The sequence below is a fragment of the Eptatretus burgeri genome, chromosome 13, assembly GCF_056783735.1.
Source record: "Eptatretus burgeri isolate ZD-2024b chromosome 13, Ebu_testis_v1, whole genome shotgun sequence".
Lineage (NCBI taxonomy): Eukaryota > Metazoa > Chordata > Myxini > Myxiniformes > Myxinidae > Eptatretus > Eptatretus burgeri.
In genome coordinates, this window is record NC_140973.1 from 438,407 (window position 1) to 461,210 (window position 22,804).

Genomic DNA, 22,804 nt, shown 5'->3' on the forward strand with positions numbered 1-22,804 from the left:
CAAATATGTTCAGTTCCCTTTGTTTACTTTTCATGTCCTGGAACCTCTCTCCAAATGTCTGGAGGAGTTTTGCACACTCAGTAGCATATTCAGATGTCACAGCAAGCTTTTGTTCTTGCAGAGTGGGAAAGTGGATAGTGTTTCCCCTTTCCAGTTGCACTTGCCACAGCTTTAGTTTAGCTTCAAATTATTTCACATTTGATTGCAGAGAGCTGAGAAACTGGTTGGGACCTTGGGGCTTGACGTTCAGCTGTGACAGGTACTTGGTAATGTCCACCATGAAGCCCAAATCACACAGCCACTTGCTATCACTGAGTTCCATGACAGGTTTCCCCTTCATCTCCATGAACTGTTTCACTTCTTCTCTCAGTGAGTAAAACCGTGTGAGCATATTTCCGTGACTCAGCCACCGCACCTCACAATGGTAAACCAGATCTCGGTACTCTGACTCTAGTTCACTCAGTAGCTCCTTGAACTGGTGGCTGTTCAGCCCTCTGCTTTTGATGACATTTATGGTGGAAACGACAGTTGTCATCACATTTTGAGCTTCAGGGACTGTGCACACAGATTCTCTTGGTGTATGATACAGTGGCATACAACTAACTCACTTGGATCGAGACAGACGACTCATTTCTTTTTTTGACCAATGCAGTCAATCCCTTTTGCGCGCCAACGATGGCTGGGGCTCCATCTGTGGCCAGGCCACTTTACTTGTCAAACTGCAGTTCGAATTTGTTCATAGCCAAAACAACTTGCTCAAACAAATCCTCACCTTTGGTGGTGCCATGCATGGCTTACAAAGACAGCAACTCCTCGCTCGTATCAAACTCAGCTGTAATCCGCCGCACAAAAATGGCTAGTTGGGCGGTGTTTGTTATGTCCGTTATCTCATCGCAGGCCAGAGAGAAAAACTGGAAATCTCTTGCGGTGTCCTTCAGTGTTTTCTCAATATCTTGTGCCATTTCAGTAATCCGATCTGAGACAGTTCTTCAAGACAAACTGACACTTTGGAACAATTTTACTTTGTCCGGTGCGAGCAGCTCCGCAGCGGCAACAAGGCACTCCTTCACAAATTCTCCTTCTGAATGCGGCATCAGCTTCTTAGCGATTAGCTCACTCACCACAAAACTAGCATGCGTAGTGTTGTCTCGGTCAGATTGTGGTCTTATGAAGGCTGCTTGTTGAGCACCAAAACTCCGCCGAAGAAGTAGAGATGGGAGACCAGTCTGAAAGTTTGGTGGCTACTTGAAGACCCTACCAGTTGGTCTGAGTGAAATGCCAGACTCTGGTGCTGAGGTAGTTCTCTATTAAGAGTCAGACGTCTCCTTTGACAAGCACGTGGTCAGATGAACCAATTTGAGTGGAGAAAGAACAGCAGATATTTTCTTAACTAAAATCTAATCGAATCGTTTTGTATTCCACTGAAAACCTACCAAACTCATCCACCAAATTTTGGCATATTCTGTCCACAACTCTTTGAAATATCATGCTATGTATAGGTTTTGGCCTTGTCTCTCAATTGTGAAGAATCATGTAAAAAAAATTAAATTTTCTTAACAGCTCAGAGGTAATGACAACAGGAAAACATTATGAGGAACTGAAAAAAAAAAATTCGACGCAAATGTGTCGATTGATACGCCTCTGCCTGCATTAGATGTCAACCCACATTACGTTTGATCTCCATTAAAGGTCACGTGAGAGAGATAGATCAGAGAAAACATCAGATGCTTTTATCTTGAGTCACCATCTGTAAAATTATTTTCAAAGAGCGCATGACACTTCACCGACTCCATCCAACATGGAATCGGTCCATCTTTTTATCGCAGTCCATACTTGTGCCAAGTTTGGTTGAAATCCCTTCTATTGTTCACAAGTTATTGTGGTAACAAAGATTTTCAATTGAAGGTCACATGACTACAGACCTTTTGAACCCAAAATCGAATCCGTTTTTGTACATCATTGCATCAGAGTACATATCTTTACCAAGTTTAGTCAAAATCCCTTTAGTGTTTAGCGGTTCACAACTTATAGTGGCGACTAAAATCTGTCACACACAAACAAATACATGCACACAAAAACACACATGACAAGATGGTTGCGAGGGGGAGGTGGTGCACTTTGCTGCCTCCCTCTCGCTTGCGATGGAAAGGACCGAGGGCCACGCCAAATACAATCATTTCGAAGACAGCGAAGACCAAGCCGAAAGTGGCAGGTTCAATGGGAACGACGGCCATGCACGAAGCGCCCGGTATCACGCTGTTTGACATGTGTTTGCAACACGACCTGGCCTTGCAGCTTGGTGGGATTTGTTGATCGCCCAAGGTTTGCTAAGAATGAAGGCCCAAGGTTTAATAACTCCCTCTTACCAAATTCCACCTGCTGAGGATGAGAGGAAGAGTTTCGTGGGATCGAGAAAAGCAACATATACAGTGATATCGATGGGAGTGATAACTGAGCCGGGGGCTGCGCAAATAGCACCCAGATATGCACTGATTGACATGCATTTGGAACGCAGCCTGGCCTTGCGACTTGTTGGGTTTTTCCGACTACATCCCGCTGAGAAGATATGGATTATAATGACATACACGCACGCACGCATGCACGCACACACAACCCTATAACATAATTCCTCTGCAGAGGTACAAAAACAATTGAGAGACAAAGTAGGCCAACAAAAACTTTAATGCAGAGGATACAAAAAAAAAATCACTTGTGGATTCAGCAATTAAAAAGAATGAAACCGAGCTGTGAACAAAAACAGCGTCAAACTCCCATCTCCATCCTTGTTATGTTAAAGGAAAAATAAGTGAAAACCATTCATGTTTAAGATTAATCGATTGCAGAAAGATGACTTCCCAAAGAGAAACTTGAAAATGTAGGAAGTGATTGCCATCACCAGAGAGGAAAAAAAATGGAATAATTTTTCCAGCCTCATCATCGATTGCTAAGCTGATTACTAACAAAAGAGAATTCGGAGAGACGATCAACAAAACACTTACAAGATAGGCTAAAACATATTGAAACAAATCAGTTTGAGTGGCAGCACAGGTAATTCAGGGTCTACCTGCATCAAGACACATCATAAACATTACAATTCGGAAGAAGGACTGATTTCTTCAAGTAAATCCTCCAGCATTGTTTCACACAAATAGAGAGCACGTGGAACATGGAAACAACCTGTAAATAGGAAAACAAGTAAAAACACAAAACATCTTCATTAAACAAGTTTAAAAAGACATAAAATGTCAGAGCCTCCGTTGTTTTAGCAATTTTGTTGAATGGAGTTAAAGAGCGAGCCCATACTTATGCACAACTAAAATGGCTGCTAGTCTATCAGTTGGCCATCTTTGATCAAATCACAAAATAAATTGAGGGGCACGTGTATTCAATCATGTACTGTGCTTGTGCCTAGTTTGAACAAAATCTGACCATGCATGTCTGAGAAATGGTTGGGGACACATTATGTAACAAAATGGCCACCAGTTGGCTATGTTGGATCTGATCTCAAAAAAACCATGACATGCACACGCAAGCTATCAATCATTATATGGGTGACAAGTTTGAACCACATTAGTAAATGCATGTCCGAGAAGTAGTTGAGGACGTGTTCAACATCATATTTTTTTAACTAAAATGGCCGCCAGTCGGCCATGTTGGATCTGATCTCGAAGTAAAAATGACGTGCATATGGAAGCCATCACTTGACGTGCATATGTAAGCCATCATTTTTTATCTCTGTGCCAAGTTTGAATAATATCGGTTAATGCTTGTCCAAGAAATGGTTGAAGCCATGTTCAACATCGGGTTTTTTTTTTTACAACTAAAATTCCCCCAGTCTACCAGTCGGCCATCTTTAATCAGATTGCAAAATAAAGTTAGGCGCATTGTGTCATGTGCTTGTGCCAAGTATGCCATCGTGTAATGTGCTTGTGCCAAGTTTGAACAAAATAAGATCATACATGTTGGAGAAATGGTTGAGGACATGTTCAACATTGGGTTTTTACAACTAAAATTGCCGCCAGTCGGCCATATTGGATCTGATCTCAAAAAAACAAATGACATGCTTACGTAAGCCATCACTCATTATCTGTGCATCAAGTTTGAATAACATCGATAAATGCATGTCCGAGAAATGGTGGAGGACGTGTTCGACACTGGAGTTTCTTTTTACAACTGAAATGGCTGCCAGTCAGCCATATTGGATCTGACGTCGAAACAAAATGAGGTCCATATGTATATCATCATGTGATGTCTTTCTCCCAAGTATGAATAAAATCGGTCCATACAGGTCTGAGATATGGTTGCGGATGCACGCATGCACACACGCAGACACAGACATGAAAATTGAGACCAAATCCATAAGTCCCCGTTTGGGAATAAGTCCAATGGGGGATAATAACCTGTACATATACAAACAAGTAAAAACAGAAAACGTCTTTATTAAACAACCTGTAAATAGGTAAACAAGTAAAAACACAAAACATCCTTATTAAACAACCTGTAAATAGGTAAACAAGAAAAAAACAAAACATCCTCATGAAACAACATGTAAATAGGTAAACATGAAGAAACACGAAACATCTTTATTAAACAACCTGCAAGTAGTTAAACAAGTAAAAACACAAAAGATCCTTATTAAACAACCTGTAAATAGGTAAACAAGAAAAAAACACAAAACATCCTTATGAAACAACATGTAAATAGGTAAACATGAAGAAACACGAAACATCTTTATTAAACAACCTGCAAATAGTTAAACAAGTAAAAACACAAAAGATCCTTATTAAACAACCTGTAAATAGGTAAACAAGAAAAAAACACAAAACATCCTTATGAAACAACATGTAAATAGGTAAACAAGAAAATAAACCAATGTCACCCGCAGGGTGACCCGTATCTTGCCAAATGGTGACCACGTGTGACTTCTTTGAGGTCACACTGAGGTGAACAGAGCTGCTATCCACCAGGAGCGACTCCTTGCGGAATATCTGCCTACGAGAGATTCCGATGAGAATCATTCAACAGAGTAACCATGAAAAAATGCGTTTGCCTCATAACGTCACCAAATGACGTCATAATATCTCAAGCTTGACATATCTAGAAAGCACTCATTGAGGTGTTCAATTTGAGGCACTACACGATATGGTTCCTAAAACTTGAAAATTTGACCTTGGGGTCAAATATGTTTGACCTTAGGCGCTAACCATGAAGGTCAAGGACAGTCACCACCAAAAATTAATCAGCTGAGCGCCAGACCATGAACTATATTCCCATGAAGTTTGAAGACGATCCGATCAAAATTACTCAAAAAATAAGGGTTTCGTCGACTCCCCTGATTTGCGACAAAGTGACCTTGACCTTTGACCTTGACCTTCAAAATTTTATGCGCAGAAAGGGACCTCTATAGGCCTCTGATATGCGAAGTTACAAAAATTTCCAATGACAACTGTGCTCTGCAGAGTGATTTATACGTGATAACAGACCAAAAAAAAAAAAACAACAAAAAAAAACATATGAAGGTCAAGGCCAATCGCCACCAAAAAATAATCAGCTGAGCGCCAGACCATGACCTATATTCCCATGAAGTTTGAAGATGATCCGATCAAAATTACTCAAAAAATAAGGGTTTCGTCGACTCCCCTGATTTGCACCAAAGTGACCTTGACCTTTGACCTTGACCTTCAAAATTTTGTGCACTGAAAGGGACCTCTATAGGCCTCTGATAGGCGAAGTTACAAAAATTTCCGATGATAACTGTGCTCTGCAGAATATTTTATACGTGATTACAGACAAACAAACAAACAAAAAAAACAAAAAAAAAACATACAAGCTGACTAACATATCTTGCAAAAACTTTGTTTTGGCAAGATAAAAACACAAAACATCCTTATGAAACAACACGTAAATAGGTAAACATGAAGAAACACGAAACATCTTTATTAAACAACCTGCAAATAGTTAAACAATTAAAAACACAAAAGATCCTTATTAAACCACCTGTAAATAGGTAAACAAGAAAAAACACAAAACAACTTTATTAAACAACCTGTAAATCAGTAAACAAGAAAAAAAATACAAAACATCCTTATTAAATAACCTGTAAATAGGTAAACGTGAAAAAACACAAAACATCCTTATTAATCAACACGTAAATAGGTAAACAACAAAAAACATGAAACATCCTTATTAAACAACCTGTAAATAGGTAAACATGAAAAAACACAAAACATCCTCATTAAACCACCTGTAAATAGGTAAACAAGAAAAAACACAAAACATCTTTATTAAACAACCTGTAAATCAGTAAACAAGAAAAAAATACAAAACATCCTTATTAAATAACCTGTAAATAGGTAAACGTGAAAAAACACAAAACATCCTTATTAATCAACATGTAAATAGGTAAACAACAAAAAACATGAAACATCCTTATTAAACAACCTGTAAATAGGTAAACATGAAAAAACACAAAACATCCTCATTAAACCACCTGTAAATAGGTAAACAAGAAAAAGCACAAAACATCCTCATGAAACAACCTGTAAATAGGTAAACAAGAAAAAACACAAAACATCCTCATTAAACCACCTGTAAATCAGTAAACAAGAAAAAAATACAAAACATCCTTATGAAATAACCAGTAAATAGGTAAACGTGAAAAAACACAAAACATGCTTATTAATCAACATGTAAATAGGTAAACAACAAAAAACATGAAACATCCTTATTAAACAACCTGTAAATAGGTAAACAAGAAAAAACAAAAAACATCCTTATTAAACAACCTGTAAATCGGTAAACATGATAAAACACAAAACATCCTCATTAAACCACCTGTAAATAGTTAAACAAGAAAAAGCACAAAACATCCTCATTAAACAACCTGTAAATAGGTCAACAAGAAAGAACACAAAATATCCTTATTACACAACCTGTAAATATGTAAACATGAAAAAAAAACTTAAAAGATCTTTATTAAACAAACTGTAAATCGGCAAACATGAAAAAACACCAAACATCCTCATTAAACCATCTGTGAATAGGTAAACAAGAAAAAACACCAAACTTCCTCATTAAACCATCTGTGAATAGGTAAACAAAAAATACAAAACATCCTCATTAAAGAAGAAAAAACGAAATATTCTTATTAAGTTGACAACTATTATGATCCATGGGCTCAGAGGGGTGGGCGTACCTGCATCCTTCCCCCCACCCCTCCCCACCTCACCTCTATCATTGAACTAAATGTATATAATTATGTTCATTGATGTCCTTTTTGATAGAAAACTGATGTTAATATTGAAAACTTTAATTACTTTGGTCTATATATTGCAACACCCTATTGTACCCATGTCAACCCATCCCCTTTTCAGCCAATCAGCAATTACTGAACATTGATGTTGCTATATGTCAATAATAACTTGCACAAATGGAACAAAATTTGGCATGCAACTGTTATCCCAAGTTTAAAATTTGACAATGCTTGATTAACAAACTTACCCTGTGCATCAACAAGCCCCTACACATTGTGCAAATGGATAAACCCATCTGTCTCTCAATCAGCATACCAGAGTAAATAAGCACAAAGGTTTGGATAGAACACACTCATCTACGAACCTTCGATCTTTCAAAGGTGCACATCACTGGGAGTTTTTGCAGTATAGATTGCAACATATTAACTTATTGGACGAGTTGATCAGGAAGTTCTCCAAATGTTTCATTGTGCAGAGGCACACCCCCTTTTCACAGGAATGCTGACAAGTATTTTTGACTTCTTTAAAAGCTGTGAGTTGCTTCATGCTAAAATTCTTATCTGGCATATATGATATACATCTGGCCACCACGATGGTCCTCATTATGAAGGGTTTCTGCACATACATGCTGAGCATTCAGGGATGGATTACATCATTTTGAAAGTCGCATGATGTGTCATAGCTTAGAAGCATGCTCATTTGCGTATTCATTTAAGATCTAAGCAATAAAGATGGTTTTTGGATACCAGATATTATTTGCCTCATATCAGACCCATTTTTCATGTTCCCATGACAATATAAGAAATCACCCTCTTGAGTGGGTCAACCAGTAAACATGATGGCTTTCTGAATATGTTAATGAGATGATCTCATTCACGCAAGACTTGAACTTGTTTTGATAATCAAGCTTTGTCGGTTTAATAAACGTGGGACAAGAAAGAAAGTAATGTCATAATGTTTTCAATGTGAACATCTGTTTTCTATCAAAAGGGACATCAATGAACATGTACATTCGGTTTGATCATATAGGGGAGGCGGGGGGTCGGGTGGTGCATAGTAGCCCCCTCTGTCAGGTCAGGTCAGGTATGGGAGCATGTGCCAGAACAGCACGTCGCTGCGTCCACTTTCCGCCGGTACTCCAGGGGCCTCTGTCTGGCCATCCCCCAGGCAGATGCCAGGCCCATCCCCATCTCCTTGAGATGATGGTCAACCTGTTGCAACCATGAGGCACGTGGTCGACCCACTGGCCTCCTCCACTCATGAGACTCCCTCGCTGAGAGAATCTGGTGAGCAGGATCAGAGTCAGGAAAACGAGCCACATGTCCATACAGCCGCAACTGACGCTCACGGACTATGCAGGTAACAAATCTCATCCGAGTCTCTCTCAGCAACCGCTCGTTGGACACAAAATCCGACCAGCGATAGCCAAGGATTCTCCGAAGAGACCTGGTACCAAAGGAATTAAGTCTCCGTCTCAGATCCTTGGTCAGAGTCCAAGTCTCGCACCCATAGAGCAAGACTGGAAGTACCAAGGACCTGAAGACTCGGACTTTCGTCCTCCCGCACAGGTACCGGCAGCGCCACACCCCATGATCCAGTGAGTCCATGACTCCCCAGGCCCGACCCAGACGTCTATTGACCTCTGACTCGCAGCCAGCAGAGACATGAATATCACTGCCAAGGTAAGTGAATCTCTCCACGACCTCAACATCCTCACCACAAACAGACACAGACAGGACAGCAGCATCCAAGATGTCACCGAAAGCCTGGATCTTAGTTTTGACCCAAGAAACACGTAATCCCAACGGCTCCGACTCCTCATTCAGCACCTCGAGGGCCCCCAAGAGGATGTCTAAAGTCTCCGCAAAGATGACTGCATCATCTGCAAAGTCAAGGTCCGAGATCTTGACATTCCCAAATGACGCACCGCAACTTGATCTCTCCGACATCCTCCCTAGAATCCAGTCCATACAAGTGCTGAAAAGTGTGGGAGCAAGTACACATCCCTGACGAACTCCAGTAACAACTGGAAATAAGTCAGAGATGGTACCACCACACTTCACAGCACTCTCAGTACCAGAGTAGAGTTCAGACATCAGATCGATCAGTTTTGGTGGCACCCCACGAAGACCAAGAATCCTCCAGAGGACGTCCCGATTCACTGAATCGAACGCTTTACAGAGATCAACATAGGCTGCAAGCAGCCCCTGCCGAAACTCTCGTCTGCGTTCGGTGAGGACACGAAGTGCAAGGATACGGTCAATCGTTGACCTCTTTGGTGTAAAGCCTGACTGCTCTGGACGCTGGTGCTCAAGCAGATGATGGCGAACCCTATCGAGAATTATCCGAGCAAAGACCTTGCCCGGCACTGAGAGCAGCGTCACCCCTCGGTAGTTGTTGCAGTCTTGGCGATCACCCTTCCCTTTCCAGAGAGGGACAACAAGGCCCCTCTTCCAGTCAGTTGGGATGATGCCTGTGTTCCAGGCAGAGCACAAAACTGCATGCAACGACACGAGTGCAGCATTTCCACCAGCCTTGAGAAGTTCGGCATGGATGCCACAGATCCCTGGAGCTTTGCCCCGTTTCAACTGGTTCACCGCAGCCCGTGTTTCCACAAGCGTAGGTGGACCACAGTTGATTCGAGGGTCAGCAACAGGGATTGTAACACCCTTGACGTCCAACTCGACAGTTGGGGGATCAGCCTGGTACAACCGCTCAAAGTAACCGGCCCAGCGGGCCTTCACTTCAGACTCCTCTGTCAAGAGCCTACCACTCTCTGCTCGAACTGTAGTGCTCCGAGGGATGGGCTTGGATGAACGTAATGCGCGAATTCCCCTGTAAGCGGGACGAGAATCACCTGTCCACAGGTGATGCTCTACCCCCTCACAGATTCCTCGCACATAGGCCTCCTTGTCCACCCTCAGTGCACGTACAGTTTTACGCCTCAGCTCCCTGAACAGCTCAGCTCTGCCATTCAGCCTGGCCCTGCGACTCTGGTCAATGGTATCCAGTGTCCCTTGAGAGACAAAATTCTTCTTTGCCCTGCGGTGAGCTCCAAGGCATCCACCGGCAACATCAAGGACGGTGGTCTTGAAGGCGCTCCACAACTCTTCAGGACCCCCCAAAGCACCCAGACCCCCAAGTGTCCACTCAGCCTGTTCGCAAACTCCTCAGCTACTCTCTCATCCCTGAGCTTGGCAACATCCAGCCTAGGCTGGGATGGTACCATTCTCCAGGATTTAAGGTGCAGCTTTAGAGTTGCTACAACAAGCCTGTGGTCAGTATTGAGGAACTGAGCACTCCGGTAGACCCTGCAGTTCTGGATCATCCTCCAACGACCGTCAATGAGGACATGGTCAATCTCCTTTGCCACACCGCCAGCGTTGGAATACCAAGTCCAGCGATGAGCTTGTGGGCGCTGAAACCATGAACCAGCCACCCTAAGTCCATGACTTCTTGCAAAGTCAAGGAACTTAGTGCTATTCTGGTTCATAGTTCCTGACCCATGGGGACCAACACACACCTCATAACCGTCCCTATCAGTTCCAGTCGATGCATTGAAATCCCCCAAGACTAGAAGTGTATCTCGTCTGGGGCACTGATCAACCACAGACTCGAGTGTGGCGTAGAATGCATCCTTCACGGTGAGATCACTCGCCTCAGTCGGAGCATAAACAGAGACCAGGGAAATGACACCTAAGGAGTGACGAATCCTTAATCTCATAATACGCTCGTTGACCGGTGTTACCTCAATTATCATTGGGGTCAGCTTATTGGACACAGCTACAGCAACTCCTTGGGTATGGTAACCATCAGAGCGACCAGACCAATAGTAGGTGTAACCACCCACCATTATCTCGCCGCAATCCGGTCTCCGAACCTCAGAGAGAGCTGCAATCCCGATGTCCAAACGCTTGAGCTCAGATGATAACAGAGACAGGTGATCATCCTCTCTTAGGGATAGGACATTCCAGGCACCCACCCGAAGGGACCGCCTCAGGTTAACCCAAGGAGACCGCCGTCTGGTGGACGACACCTCAGCACCACTCCGACACACTCTCCCGCAATCTGACCCAGGGATGTTACCCCGTGGTTTCCCTCCTATCAACGATTGGGGGTCCCGAAGGCTTTGCCCCAATCCCGTCATCCGGTGAGCTGCCCTGCGAAGGGAAGCTGCACAGGAGGTACTCCCACGGAGTGGGTTTTCAGATTTTTTTGCGTTTTTGCGTTTTGCGGAATGAAGGGTTTTACAGTGGCCGGAGTGCAAATCCTGCCACCAACCTCCTTATAAGAAGTGACCCCAACTGCAGGAGGACGTCCGCAGACACAGTTGGGCACTAGATATGGATGGCCGTTGGCTCACAAGGAGCTCCTCCGCCCTTTGACAGGTTTTGTTTTTAATCCTGCTGGGTGTCCATATCCAAACACCCTCCTCACCAGAAAACCTGGTGGGGGAGACGGTTTAGTCACCGACAACCCGACCATGGAACAGGTTAGTACAGGTTTACATGGTACCTGTAGCAGGTCACAGATCGAACCTGACCTGACACGCTGACCTCTGGCCCATTGACTATTAGTGTTAAACATGCATGCACACAGAGCTGTCCCTCTTCCTGTCTGACACGGTCACAGATCGAACCTGACCTGACACGCTGACCTCTGGCCCATTGACTATTAGTGTTAAACATGCATGCACACAGAGCTGTCCCTCTTCCTGTCTTCCCCCCAGAGGGCATGATAAGTTATGTGGATGTGTGTAACTAAAAACCACATGACTGAAAACTAATTTAATTACAAGTGAGCAATCATATTTTAAAAAAAAAACCTCTCATATGGCAACAGTTACTCATCTTTTAATAGCGGTTACTAATTAGGAATTGCTTGATGTGGAAACACGTCTCAAACAATTCCTAAATTCAGGTTATTTGTGTTCCTGATAAGATCTCAAGGGATTGAAAATATGATCTTAATCAGATTATTTGGGTTGGTGATAAGATCCTGAGCCATTGAGTAAAGATTATAAAATCAAAATTTGTTTCATTATTTATATTTTCATGTGAGAGTGACATCAAGTTTCTATATTTTTATAGAAATCTATAAAGTGGGAAAGATGGTGAAAATGTCAATCAGCCAATCATGTCTTACCAACGACTGTAACTGTGGTTGTGGCAGCAAGACGTATCATTGGATGTGATCACAAACAATAACAAGAAAAAGAGCAATCAGAATACAGACCCTCGCCAGGACTTCTTTTGTGTGGTGTATTTTGTGTTGCGTTTGTGTACTGGTGTTACATAATTAATAAGAGACATAATTAGAACTGCCACTTTATAACTGCTGGCAGTGATGACCAGGTACCAAGACGTCCCGCTTTGATTGGACACCTGACCCTGACGCCTGACGTTTATTGTCATTATTCAATTGAATTCAGAATGCGATTAAAATAAATGAAACTAGCGATACCCGTGCACATGCACATGCACGGGATAGCAGTACAACATAGCTGGTAGCAGACGACAGACCGTACACGGGGAATGACAAAAATACGCATTGTGCAAAATGCAAGTGGTACTATGGAATGCCAAGACTTCCCAAACATTGTCGGCATGTCAGCAAAGTGCAACAGCAATTTCATAGGGATCATGTGACGGCGAGCCAAGTTTTTAGTGTGCAAGCTTGGTATTATAATAGAGATTCAAATCAAATGGAAGACCAAATAGGTACAAGTCCTACATTGGAGTCATCAGAAGGAACCCGAACAAGCAAGAAGCAAAGATGAAGTCAACAGGAGGAATCTGGATAGGATTCGGGTTTCAGCTGCTACTCCTCTACCCTCAAACCTATCCAAGCACAGCCAAGTGAACCTTATCAAAAAATTTTTTTTTTATGGGTGCCAGACCATGTGTCCAATCAAGTTTAAATTTAAAACGTGGCTTCCCCATCGCTATTCAATCGTAATTGTGAAGTTTCATGTAGATTCATTAAGCGTTTCCAGAGAAAACATTATTTAATATTTTCTTCAATCAAGTATGGCTGCCAAACCATGTGACCTATAAATTATTCCTTCCCCAAGGATTGGGGAACATTTGTGTTAAGTTTCCCATCGATCTGTCCAGCCGTTCTGGAGAAGATTTTTTTATAGGTTTAAGGGTAATTCCAATTTGGCTGCCAAACCATGCGACCTATGATGTCATAGGTGCGAACTTTATGTTCCTTATGGACAGGCGGTCATAAATGTAAAGTTTTGCGTCGATCTGTTCAGCTACTTCAGAGAAGAAGATTTTTGAAGTTTTATTTTTATTTTTCAACAATATGGCTGCCGAATAACGTGATCGATGACGTCATCATTTTTTTTTCTGTGGACAATTTTATCCCTAGATGACCCTCAAAAATATTTTTCCTTGGTGCGGTTTCAGAGATACATAGGTCCAAAGTGTTTCCAACATGGCTGCCACATCCTGTAACCTATGACGTCATCATTGTGATTAAAACATTCTACACGAGTATTCGTACCATTGGTGAAAATTTCATCTCAATCCGACAAGCGGTTACGGAGAAAAAAACAAACAAACAGACAAACGGACCTAAACACAATACCCTCTCCGATCGGTGCAATACAATAAAATGTCAACATTCTAAACTGATACCTTTGCATAATATAAACTGGCGTGGATCTTTCTCTTATGTTGAACTGGTTTGACAGGAAACACTCAAAACTTATGTTCAATTAAGAGGAACAATGATCGTTTTGCTTTTTCAATCAATGCGGATAATTTCCATTTTATTGATGCCGATACAGCTTTGCCCTTATCTGCATGAATAAAACGGAATTTCTTTTATTCAAACCTATTATCATAAACACAACAAAATTTCCAAGAAAAATAAAGCGAGTATGAAACACCTTTGAAAGGACCACCCTTGAAGTCATGGGTTTGCTGTCCCTGTCGGTCCAGGTAACCAAACCACTCTCCATGCTCTTTATCTGGGAACTAAACAGGGAGAAAATGTCGCAAATGTGACAACATGCAACGATGGATGGAGGTTTTCACACAAAAATAAAGGTCAGACTGATGAGTCCACAATGAAGAGAAGATGAAAGAGTCAAAAAAAAATGAATTGCTCAGAAGTGTTAGAAATATTTACAGAAACAGTCAGTTTGGATGTACTCTTGAAATTATCCTTGATTTTTTTTTTTTTTTTAAGTCGAGGTTGATTTTTTTTTTTTTAATAAAAAGTCAAGGCTCATGGAAGAGCAAAAACACTGAACGGATTAGGATGCAATGGAAGGAATAGCAGAGAAAGGTAGGAAACACCAACAGCAGTGTTAAAGGACAATGTAGATGGAGACTTGCACCAACAATGGGTGTGTGGGGGAAGGAGGAGTAAAGGGGAAGAAAAAATATGCAGGATAGGAATGAGGATGCCTGGTGTTGGCTTAATGGTTCGGGTGGTGGGCTTGGGATCCCAGGATCCTGAGTTGAAATCCCACTCGACTGTTCAATTAATACCAGGTGAGGCTGACTCTGCCCGTCATCCTTCTGAGGTCGGCAAAATGAGTGCCAGCATGCCAGTATACTGTGTTGGAGTGGTGACCCGTCCAGGACTGTCCAATAGCCAGGGAGACTGCTGAGGCAGCACCAACGTTCTGCATAGAGTATGGTCCCAAAGGATGTATGGAGATATTATATATATATGTGTATATATATATATATATATATATATATATATATATATATATATATATATATATATATATATATATATATATATATATATGATTATAGATATATATTGTTGCAGGCTGGGTGTCGGCCACACGAGCACGACCACCAGGTGGAGCAGTGGAGTCGGCTCCGCCGATCACCCGGAATTTAGATCGTACTTTTTCGGAAAACTCCGAAAAGTACAGGCCCCTTATCGGACCGTGAAGCATCAATATTTCTACCACGTGGTACAGGGTTATTTGCCAATTTTCAAAATACCTAAATATTTACGTGCCGATTTACCGAGTCTCCACACCCTCGACGGCACCCATACGGAACAAGCCGCAAGCACACATGAACCAGGTGTGACCTGAGCGGACGGTCAGCAAAGTCCTGCTGGTCCAAATGTACCCTTTACAGCGGCACAACGGCCTTGCTAATTTTCCAACACGTAGCACGCTAAGCCAATGGAAGAAATGACACGAACGAGCTGATACATTTCACAAATGGGGGTATTTATGAAACAAAAGGGAAATTAGGGGGGCATGTAAGGGCAGAGTTATCCGAATATGAATAAACACGTATGTACAGCAAGGCACTTAACAATTCATTACTTGGCATACTGGCGCCACAAACACACACACACCCAAAGAAACGGACCAAAGTGGTCTTTATTGAGGCCTCCAGCTCGGATGGAAAGGACGAGCTGAAGACCAGATTCTGCCTCGGACCTGTCCACCTCTTGTGGTCTTCCCGATGAGTCGACCCGGGCACCAGCGAGAGGCGAGCCGAACCCAGGCACCGGCGAGCCGCGATCATCCTCCTCAGCTCCGCTCGGTGCTCGTCCTGGCAATCGAAACCTCTCCTCCGTATCCCTCCGAGAGACTGCGCGCACCCTTGTGGCTCTGGTGGTGGATGGTGTCTCTGAAGCCCAAGCTCTTGATCATCGGGAGGAGGAGGAGGAGGAGGAGGAGGAGGAGGAGGAGGAAGGAGACGCTCTCCGTGCGAGGATTCTCTGTTCCTTTTTATCCTCTCCGGCGCGCTCGCTAAGGCGTGATTCGTTCTCGGGAGCGGCTCGCTCAGGCATGATTCATTGTCGGGCGCATCTCGACCTTTCCCCTTCTTGGCGCCCCACCAAACGAATCGGGGGGGGGGGCATGACCTTTCCCCTACTGAGCGCGCGGAGATTGCCGGGAGCAGAGGGTTTTCGTCGTTGTTTTATTTGGAGCTGGAGTAGTCCGCAGCTATTGTTGTAGTTCATGTTGGTGGAAAAATGTAAAAGAAAAACCCGAACTGTCAAAATAACTCCACAGCGCATGAACATTTAATTACCCATTAGACAAGGGACGGGAAGCTATCGATCCACATTTACTTATCGATATAACCTGTATGTTGAGTGCAGTAAACTTCCAAATTCGTAACAATATATATATATATATATATATATATATATATATATATATATATATATATATATATATATATATGTATACACAGTGATCCCTCACCTATCACGGTTAATGCATTCCAGACCCACCCGCGAGAGGTGAAAATTCGCGAAGTAGACACCACATGTTTATTTTATTATTTAAATATAATTAAACGTATTTTAAACCATTATACAGCATCCACACGCTCTTATTAACCTTCCCCACATTATATAAATATATATATATATATATATATATATATATATATATATATATATATATATATATGTATATATATATATTGTTGCGGATCCGGGGTGGCGGGATTCTCACCCAGTCCTAGGCGCCACCCTCACCACCCCCGTCTCCGGGGTTTATAACGCCGGCCGGCTCAGCACAGGCCTCGGGTCACGCGTCTTCAATCGCGATACCAACGTACTCCTTTTACCTTGCCAGTTGGGGAAATAAAACCCCTGGTTACAGACTGGTTTTGTCAGAGACCGAGCGGAGTCTACCAGTCTGTAACCACTTTGGTTTTTATATGCCAATCAAACGGATCGTTCCTCGACGCGAGACGAATTAATCCATAGCGGCAACTTCATACGAATTAACCAGATTTATTGGGAAACATCGGGGATCACAGCACAAGCAAAATTCACGACAATGGTTGTATTAACAATCCTCAACCCGTTCTTAACGAGGGAACCACGGACTACAGGTTTCGAGGGGATCGCTACCGAAATATGCCTTATACAACACGTGCAGACAAAGACAAACAGCATGCATGCAAGACAAGACAGAGTACTTGGTGATGTCTCATGGACGAGAGGAAAGTGTCAAAAAGCACGAATGTCGCTCGTAACAAGCGGATGTCCACGGATTCGAACTCCCAGCTGGAACCACACCGCGTGGCAAAATGGCGCTTGTCCTTTTGTCGCAGACCTCACGCACGCGGTCTCCGAGGACTCTGGCCCCGCGCAATGTCGATGGCACAAGTCCGCCAGATCAACGATGGGCCTCAGCCGATCTCTCTCCAGGGTTCAGCATACAAATCCAGGCCTGGCCCGTTCACCAGACAAGGCCCAAATCGAGGTTCTGAGCTCCGCAGGCGGATCGACAAACTTGTCACGCCGCTGGTGTGAGCAGGGACCGTCAGAAGCTCTGGCGTCTCCTCTCCTGCCTTCCTGCCTCGAAGCCTGACTTCCGCTTCGTCCTCTCAGTTCCTCTCTCTGTCGAATCACCTTTTATTTCTTGGCCGATGGCAGACTTGACCCTCAGGTTCAGCTTTCTCTCCCGGCCGATTCACCACTGCCTTTCCTTTTCTTTCTCGCCTCGAAGCCGGCTGCCGTCCCTCTCACGGCAGAATCCTCGACGTGCAGGCAGCCTCTCAAAAGCCCACTGTCGTTTCTCAAAACTCAACTCCTTCATTCGCTCGTTTTGAATCATGAGCATGCTTCGAGAACGACTATTTCCACACACTGGACCCTTTTTACGAAGTCTTCGTGTCTTCTCTCGTTTACTCGCTTCAACACACGAGCACTCTTTTTACGAAGCCTCCGTTCGCTTGCTTCGCCACACGAGCACTCTTTCTACGAAGCCTCCATTCGCTCGCTTCGACACACGATCACTCTTTCGAGAGCGACTGTTCTCCACACACAGCTCTTTTCACGAAGCCTTCGTTTCTCGTTTCAAAGCGCCTCTGAGCATGCCTCGAGAACCCGACGCTCGTCCAAACTGAAATTCTTTTCTCTCACAGTTTCTCCTTTCGTTCCACGAGCACGCCGCTCTCGGCGAAGCCGAACAAAACCCCTCCCACTTCGCGACACTTCCTCCCTCAAGCCACACCCTCTCTCCAGGCCACACCCCCCTCAGCCGACTGCGCGGGGCCTATCGTCCGTAGAGGAGAGGAAGAAGAGGGAGTCCTTGGCACACCACCACTGTACGAACATCAAAACAGTCTCGTACACCTCCCGACACACATATAACGTCCCTTTTACCACACAACCTCGCTAAACAGGCATTTAATGGGGGATCTGAGCTAATCCTACATTTAGTATTCCAACAAGGGCCATTTCTGTAACAATATATATATATATATATATATATATATATATATATATATATATATATATATATATATATATATATATATATATCTGGGATTGACTGACTGAACAATTAATGAGGGGGTTTAATCCCCGTTTGTCCTCAGTGAGGATTTTGTTGGTGTTTTGTGATTTAAAGATGTAAAAAAAAATCTTACGATAAAAGAAACCCGCAGCGCACACATGAAATTAACCCATTAGACAGAGGGGAGAGATTCCAACTATCCACATATACTTAATGAAATAACTAAACTTTGGGTTAACTGTATGTGTGAATGCAAATGGTTTCCAGATTCGTAACAATATATACATTTTTTTTATCTGTATATATATATATATATATATATATATATATATATATATATATATATATATATATATATATATATATATATATTGTTACGGTTACGGGCCATCAGTGAATACCATTGCCATGAAGGGGTGTACCTGGTCTGCATCGATGTTTTGGTAGGTGACGTTTCAAATTGATGTCCACATGAATGGCCGGACACAGGGTTTGTTTCCCAGCAGAACATTGCCCAGAGCATCACACTCCCTCCACCGGCTTGTCGTATTCCCACAGTGCATCCTGGTGCCATCACTTCCCCAGGTAAACGGTGCACACTTACACTGCCATTCAGGTGACCTAAAAGAAAACGGGACTCATCAGACCAGGCAACCTTCTACCACTGCTCCAAGGTCTAGTTCAGACGCACGCGTGCCCATTGTAGGCGGTTCCGACGGTGGACAGGGGTCATCATGGGCACTTTGACCAGTCTGTGACTACGCAGCAGGGTGCGATGCACTCTGGATTGTGGCACATTCTTCCCGTGACCACAATTAAAAGTTTCTGTGACTTGTGCCACAGTGGACCTTCTGTCGGTTTGGACCAGACGGGATAGCCTTCGTTGCCTTCACACATCGATAAACCTTGGGCGCCCAACACCCTGTCGCCGGTTTGTGGTTTGTCCCTCCTCGGACCACTGTTGGTCGGGACTCACCACTGCTGACCGGGAGCACCCCAAAAGCCTTGCTGTTTCAGAAATGCTCTGACCCAGTCGTCTGGCCATAACAATTTGGCCCTTGTCAAAGTCGCTCAGGTCTTTACTCCTGCCCATTTCTCCTGCATGCAACACATCAACTTCAAGAACTGACTGTTCACTTGCTGCCGAATATATCCCACCCTTTGACATAACAGGTGCCATTGTGTTGTTGTTGTTGATGTTGTTGTTGTTGTTGTTGTTGTTCATCCTTCGGGTTCGAAGATGACCATGACCACTTTCAGTTGGAAGATTTGTGACCGTGTCCAGAAGTGACTGGTGAGGCCAATCCGGGCCCGGAAGGCACGCCCACACGTAGGACATAAATGGATGGGTGCTGCAGTGGAAGTGGAGATAGCCCGGGCCTTGAGCACGGTGCGTTTCTTCTGGGCCTCTGCAGTACGTCTGTTCTCTGCTGCACGGGCTCCTGTGGTGAGCTTACGACGCCAGGTTGGACGGTCCAGAGCAAGAGATTCCAAAGTGCTGAGGTTGATGTCCAAGTCTTTGAGGGACACTTTGAGACAGTCCTTAAACCGTTTCTTCTGTCCCCCTACTGAGCGCTTACCCTGACACAGTTCTCCATACAGAAGCTGTTTTGGCAGTCGACTGTCGGGCATTCTAACGACATGACCTGCCCATCTGGCTTGGGCTTTCCATAGAAGGGTGTGGACGCTGGGGATTCCGGCCCGTTCCAAGACCTCTGTGTCCGGAATTTTGTCCTGCCACCTGATGAAAACGAGTCTGCGTCAGCAGCTCAGGTGAAAGTGGTTGAGCTTTTTGGCGTGTCTGCTGTAGACAGTCCATGTCTCACTGGCATCGAGAAGAGTGGTGAGTACCACTGCACGATAGACCTTCAGCTTGGTGGTAAGGCTGAGTCCTCTCCGCTCCCAAACATTCTCACTAAGTCGCCCAAAGGCAACGCTGGCCTTCACAATCCTGTTATTAACCTCGGCGTCAATGTTCACCACTCGCGAGAGTGCATGCCCAGATAGGTGCCATTGTAACATGGTAATCAATGTTATTCACTTCACCTGTCAGTGGTCATCATGTTTTGGCTCATCAGTGTATATATTGTTGCGGGCCAGGATTCGGGTGAGACGACCACTAGGGGTGAAGCTATCTCGGCTCCCACCAGACTCCCAGGAATTGTAGGCCATCGCACACGGAAAATTCCGTGACGGGGCGGGTTGCAAACCGACCGTGGACGCCAATAACTCCACTGCGTGACCTAGAGTCCTCCCGTCTATGGGTAAACCGGGTTACCTAATTAATCACGTGATTTAATTACCAGGGAACACGCCCTCGGTACACCTTGTCAGAACCGGATCACTTTACCGGATCAGATGCAGTCGAGCGACACTGCCAAGGACGTACCGGCTAAAAGGAACAGATCGTTGAATAAAGTCCCGGCTACCATGCTGGATTCGGACCATGCTGGATCAATGAAAGAAAAGACAAAAACGAGCTGGAAACATTTCTAATAATAATTTAGTTACAAGCAATTGAGGAAAGGTATGTGGCACCCGGAATAGGTTTATCGGGGTGTGTTGTGCAGGGAAAGAAAGAGCGTGAGGTGCGGCAATGCACAAGCAACTTACAAAAGCAAACTTCACGCAAAATAATCTATCTATAATTCCAGCAATCTGTGTGTGTGTGTGTGTGTGTGTGTGTGTGTGTGTGTGTGTGTGTGTGTGTGTGTGTGTGTGTGTGTGTGCCTGTATGTGACCGCCGTTTCTCGATAACCGCCGGTCTGATCTGATTGAAACTTGCCAGGAATATTGCCGGGGCCGCGCGGATGTGCCTTTTCAAGGTTTGATATTAATCAGACAAGCGGTTCCCAAGTTACGGCCATTTATCTGTCAACCAATGACAGGACACGGTGCTATGACGTCACGAATGACGTCACAATTAATGTTCATTTATTGTTTTTTTTTTGCACGATTGACATCACAATTCTTCTTCTTCTTCGTTTGATAGGACGTCACAATCGACGCTGGGGACCTCAGTATGTGCCTTTTCAAGGTTTGATATTAATGTCTGTGTGTCTGTATGCGACCACCGTTTCTCGACGACCGCCGGTCCGATCTAATTGAAACTTGCCAGGAATATTGCCGGGGCCGCGCGGATGTGCCGTTTCAAGGTTTGATAATCAGACAAGCGGTTCCCAAGTTACGGCCATTTATTTACCAAACCAATGACAAGACACGCTGCTTTGACGTCATGAATGATGTCACAATTAATGTTTATTTCATTTTAAATTAAACTAAACTAACTCTTTATATTCCTCATCACATGCTCACGGCAAACAGGGATCAAAACAATTTAAAGGACACACAAGGAAGATTAAACACGGGATTTTAAAGATTACTCCTGGAATCTTTCATTTAGACAGAAAAGTGCCGTTAGACAAGACAGCCGGCGAAGGAGGAATGATGATGGCAAAGAGGGGGGTGGGAGAGAGGGATGAGAGGGGGGGTGAGAGAGAGGAGGCGTCACAATTCAAGAGAGGGAGAGAGAGGAGGTGGCGAAAGAGGGGAACGGGAGAGGGGGGGTGAGAGAGGAGCGAGAGAGAGGGGCACCTACGGGCACGCACCTACAGGCCCGCACCTACAGGCCCGCACTAGTAATAATAATAATAATAATAATCTTCTGCAGTCTTACTTATGTGGACAGGCGCAGGCCACACCCCCCCCCCCACCCCCCGATGAAGAGGAGATATTGCAGCAAGACAAGAGAGGAGTTGAGGCTATGGTCTCTCGGTACCTTTGCACGCTTTCCAAATGCACCACCAATACGTTTGGGGGGATGCTCCGTGGTGCGGTACCCCTGACAGCTGGCGCGTCGTCTCTTGCTTCGGGGGTATGCTCCGTGGTGCGGTACCCCCTGACAGCTGGCGCATCGTCTCTTACTTCGGGAGGCTTCGTGCAGCTGGCGTTGGCCCGGAGAAGGAGACGCGACCATCGGTGTGAAGGGAGGGACTCTGGTGGAGAGGACGAGGTCCAGGTAATGCCGACAGGAGGCGGAGTTCAAGCGATGATGGCAGGAAGCGGTCCAGTATGCGCAGAAGATAAAGGAGAGTAGAGTCGAAGCAATGTTGAAGTCCAGCTTGAGCGGGCGGCGAGGCAGGGGAGATAGATCGAAGGCCCCGCAGAGCGGGGCCCCGCATCCCGAACAGCTGTGTCATCACCCGAATTGGGTGCTTTGATTGGCCCCGACCCCCTGCGCGGCCCGGCCACGATGGCCGGAAACCGCAACATTCCATTTCCGGCAAGA

General features: G+C 44.4%; 1 protein-coding gene across 1 annotated transcript in view; it reads right to left on the reverse strand.

Moving 5' to 3' along the window:
- Positions 1-2,664: 2,664 nt before the first annotated feature.
- Positions 2,665-22,804, reverse strand: part of RENBP (renin binding protein) — a 265,373-nt gene continuing 245,233 nt past the window's right edge. Inside the window, exons 9-10 of the mRNA XM_085850749.1 lie at positions 14,155-14,242; positions 2,665-3,177 (exon numbers count right to left, since the gene is read on the reverse strand). Coding sequence (XP_085706875.1) covers positions 3,089-3,177; positions 14,155-14,242 — 177 coding nt within the window. The 3' untranslated portion in view covers positions 2,665-3,088. The remainder of the gene's footprint in view (positions 3,178-14,154; positions 14,243-22,804) is intronic.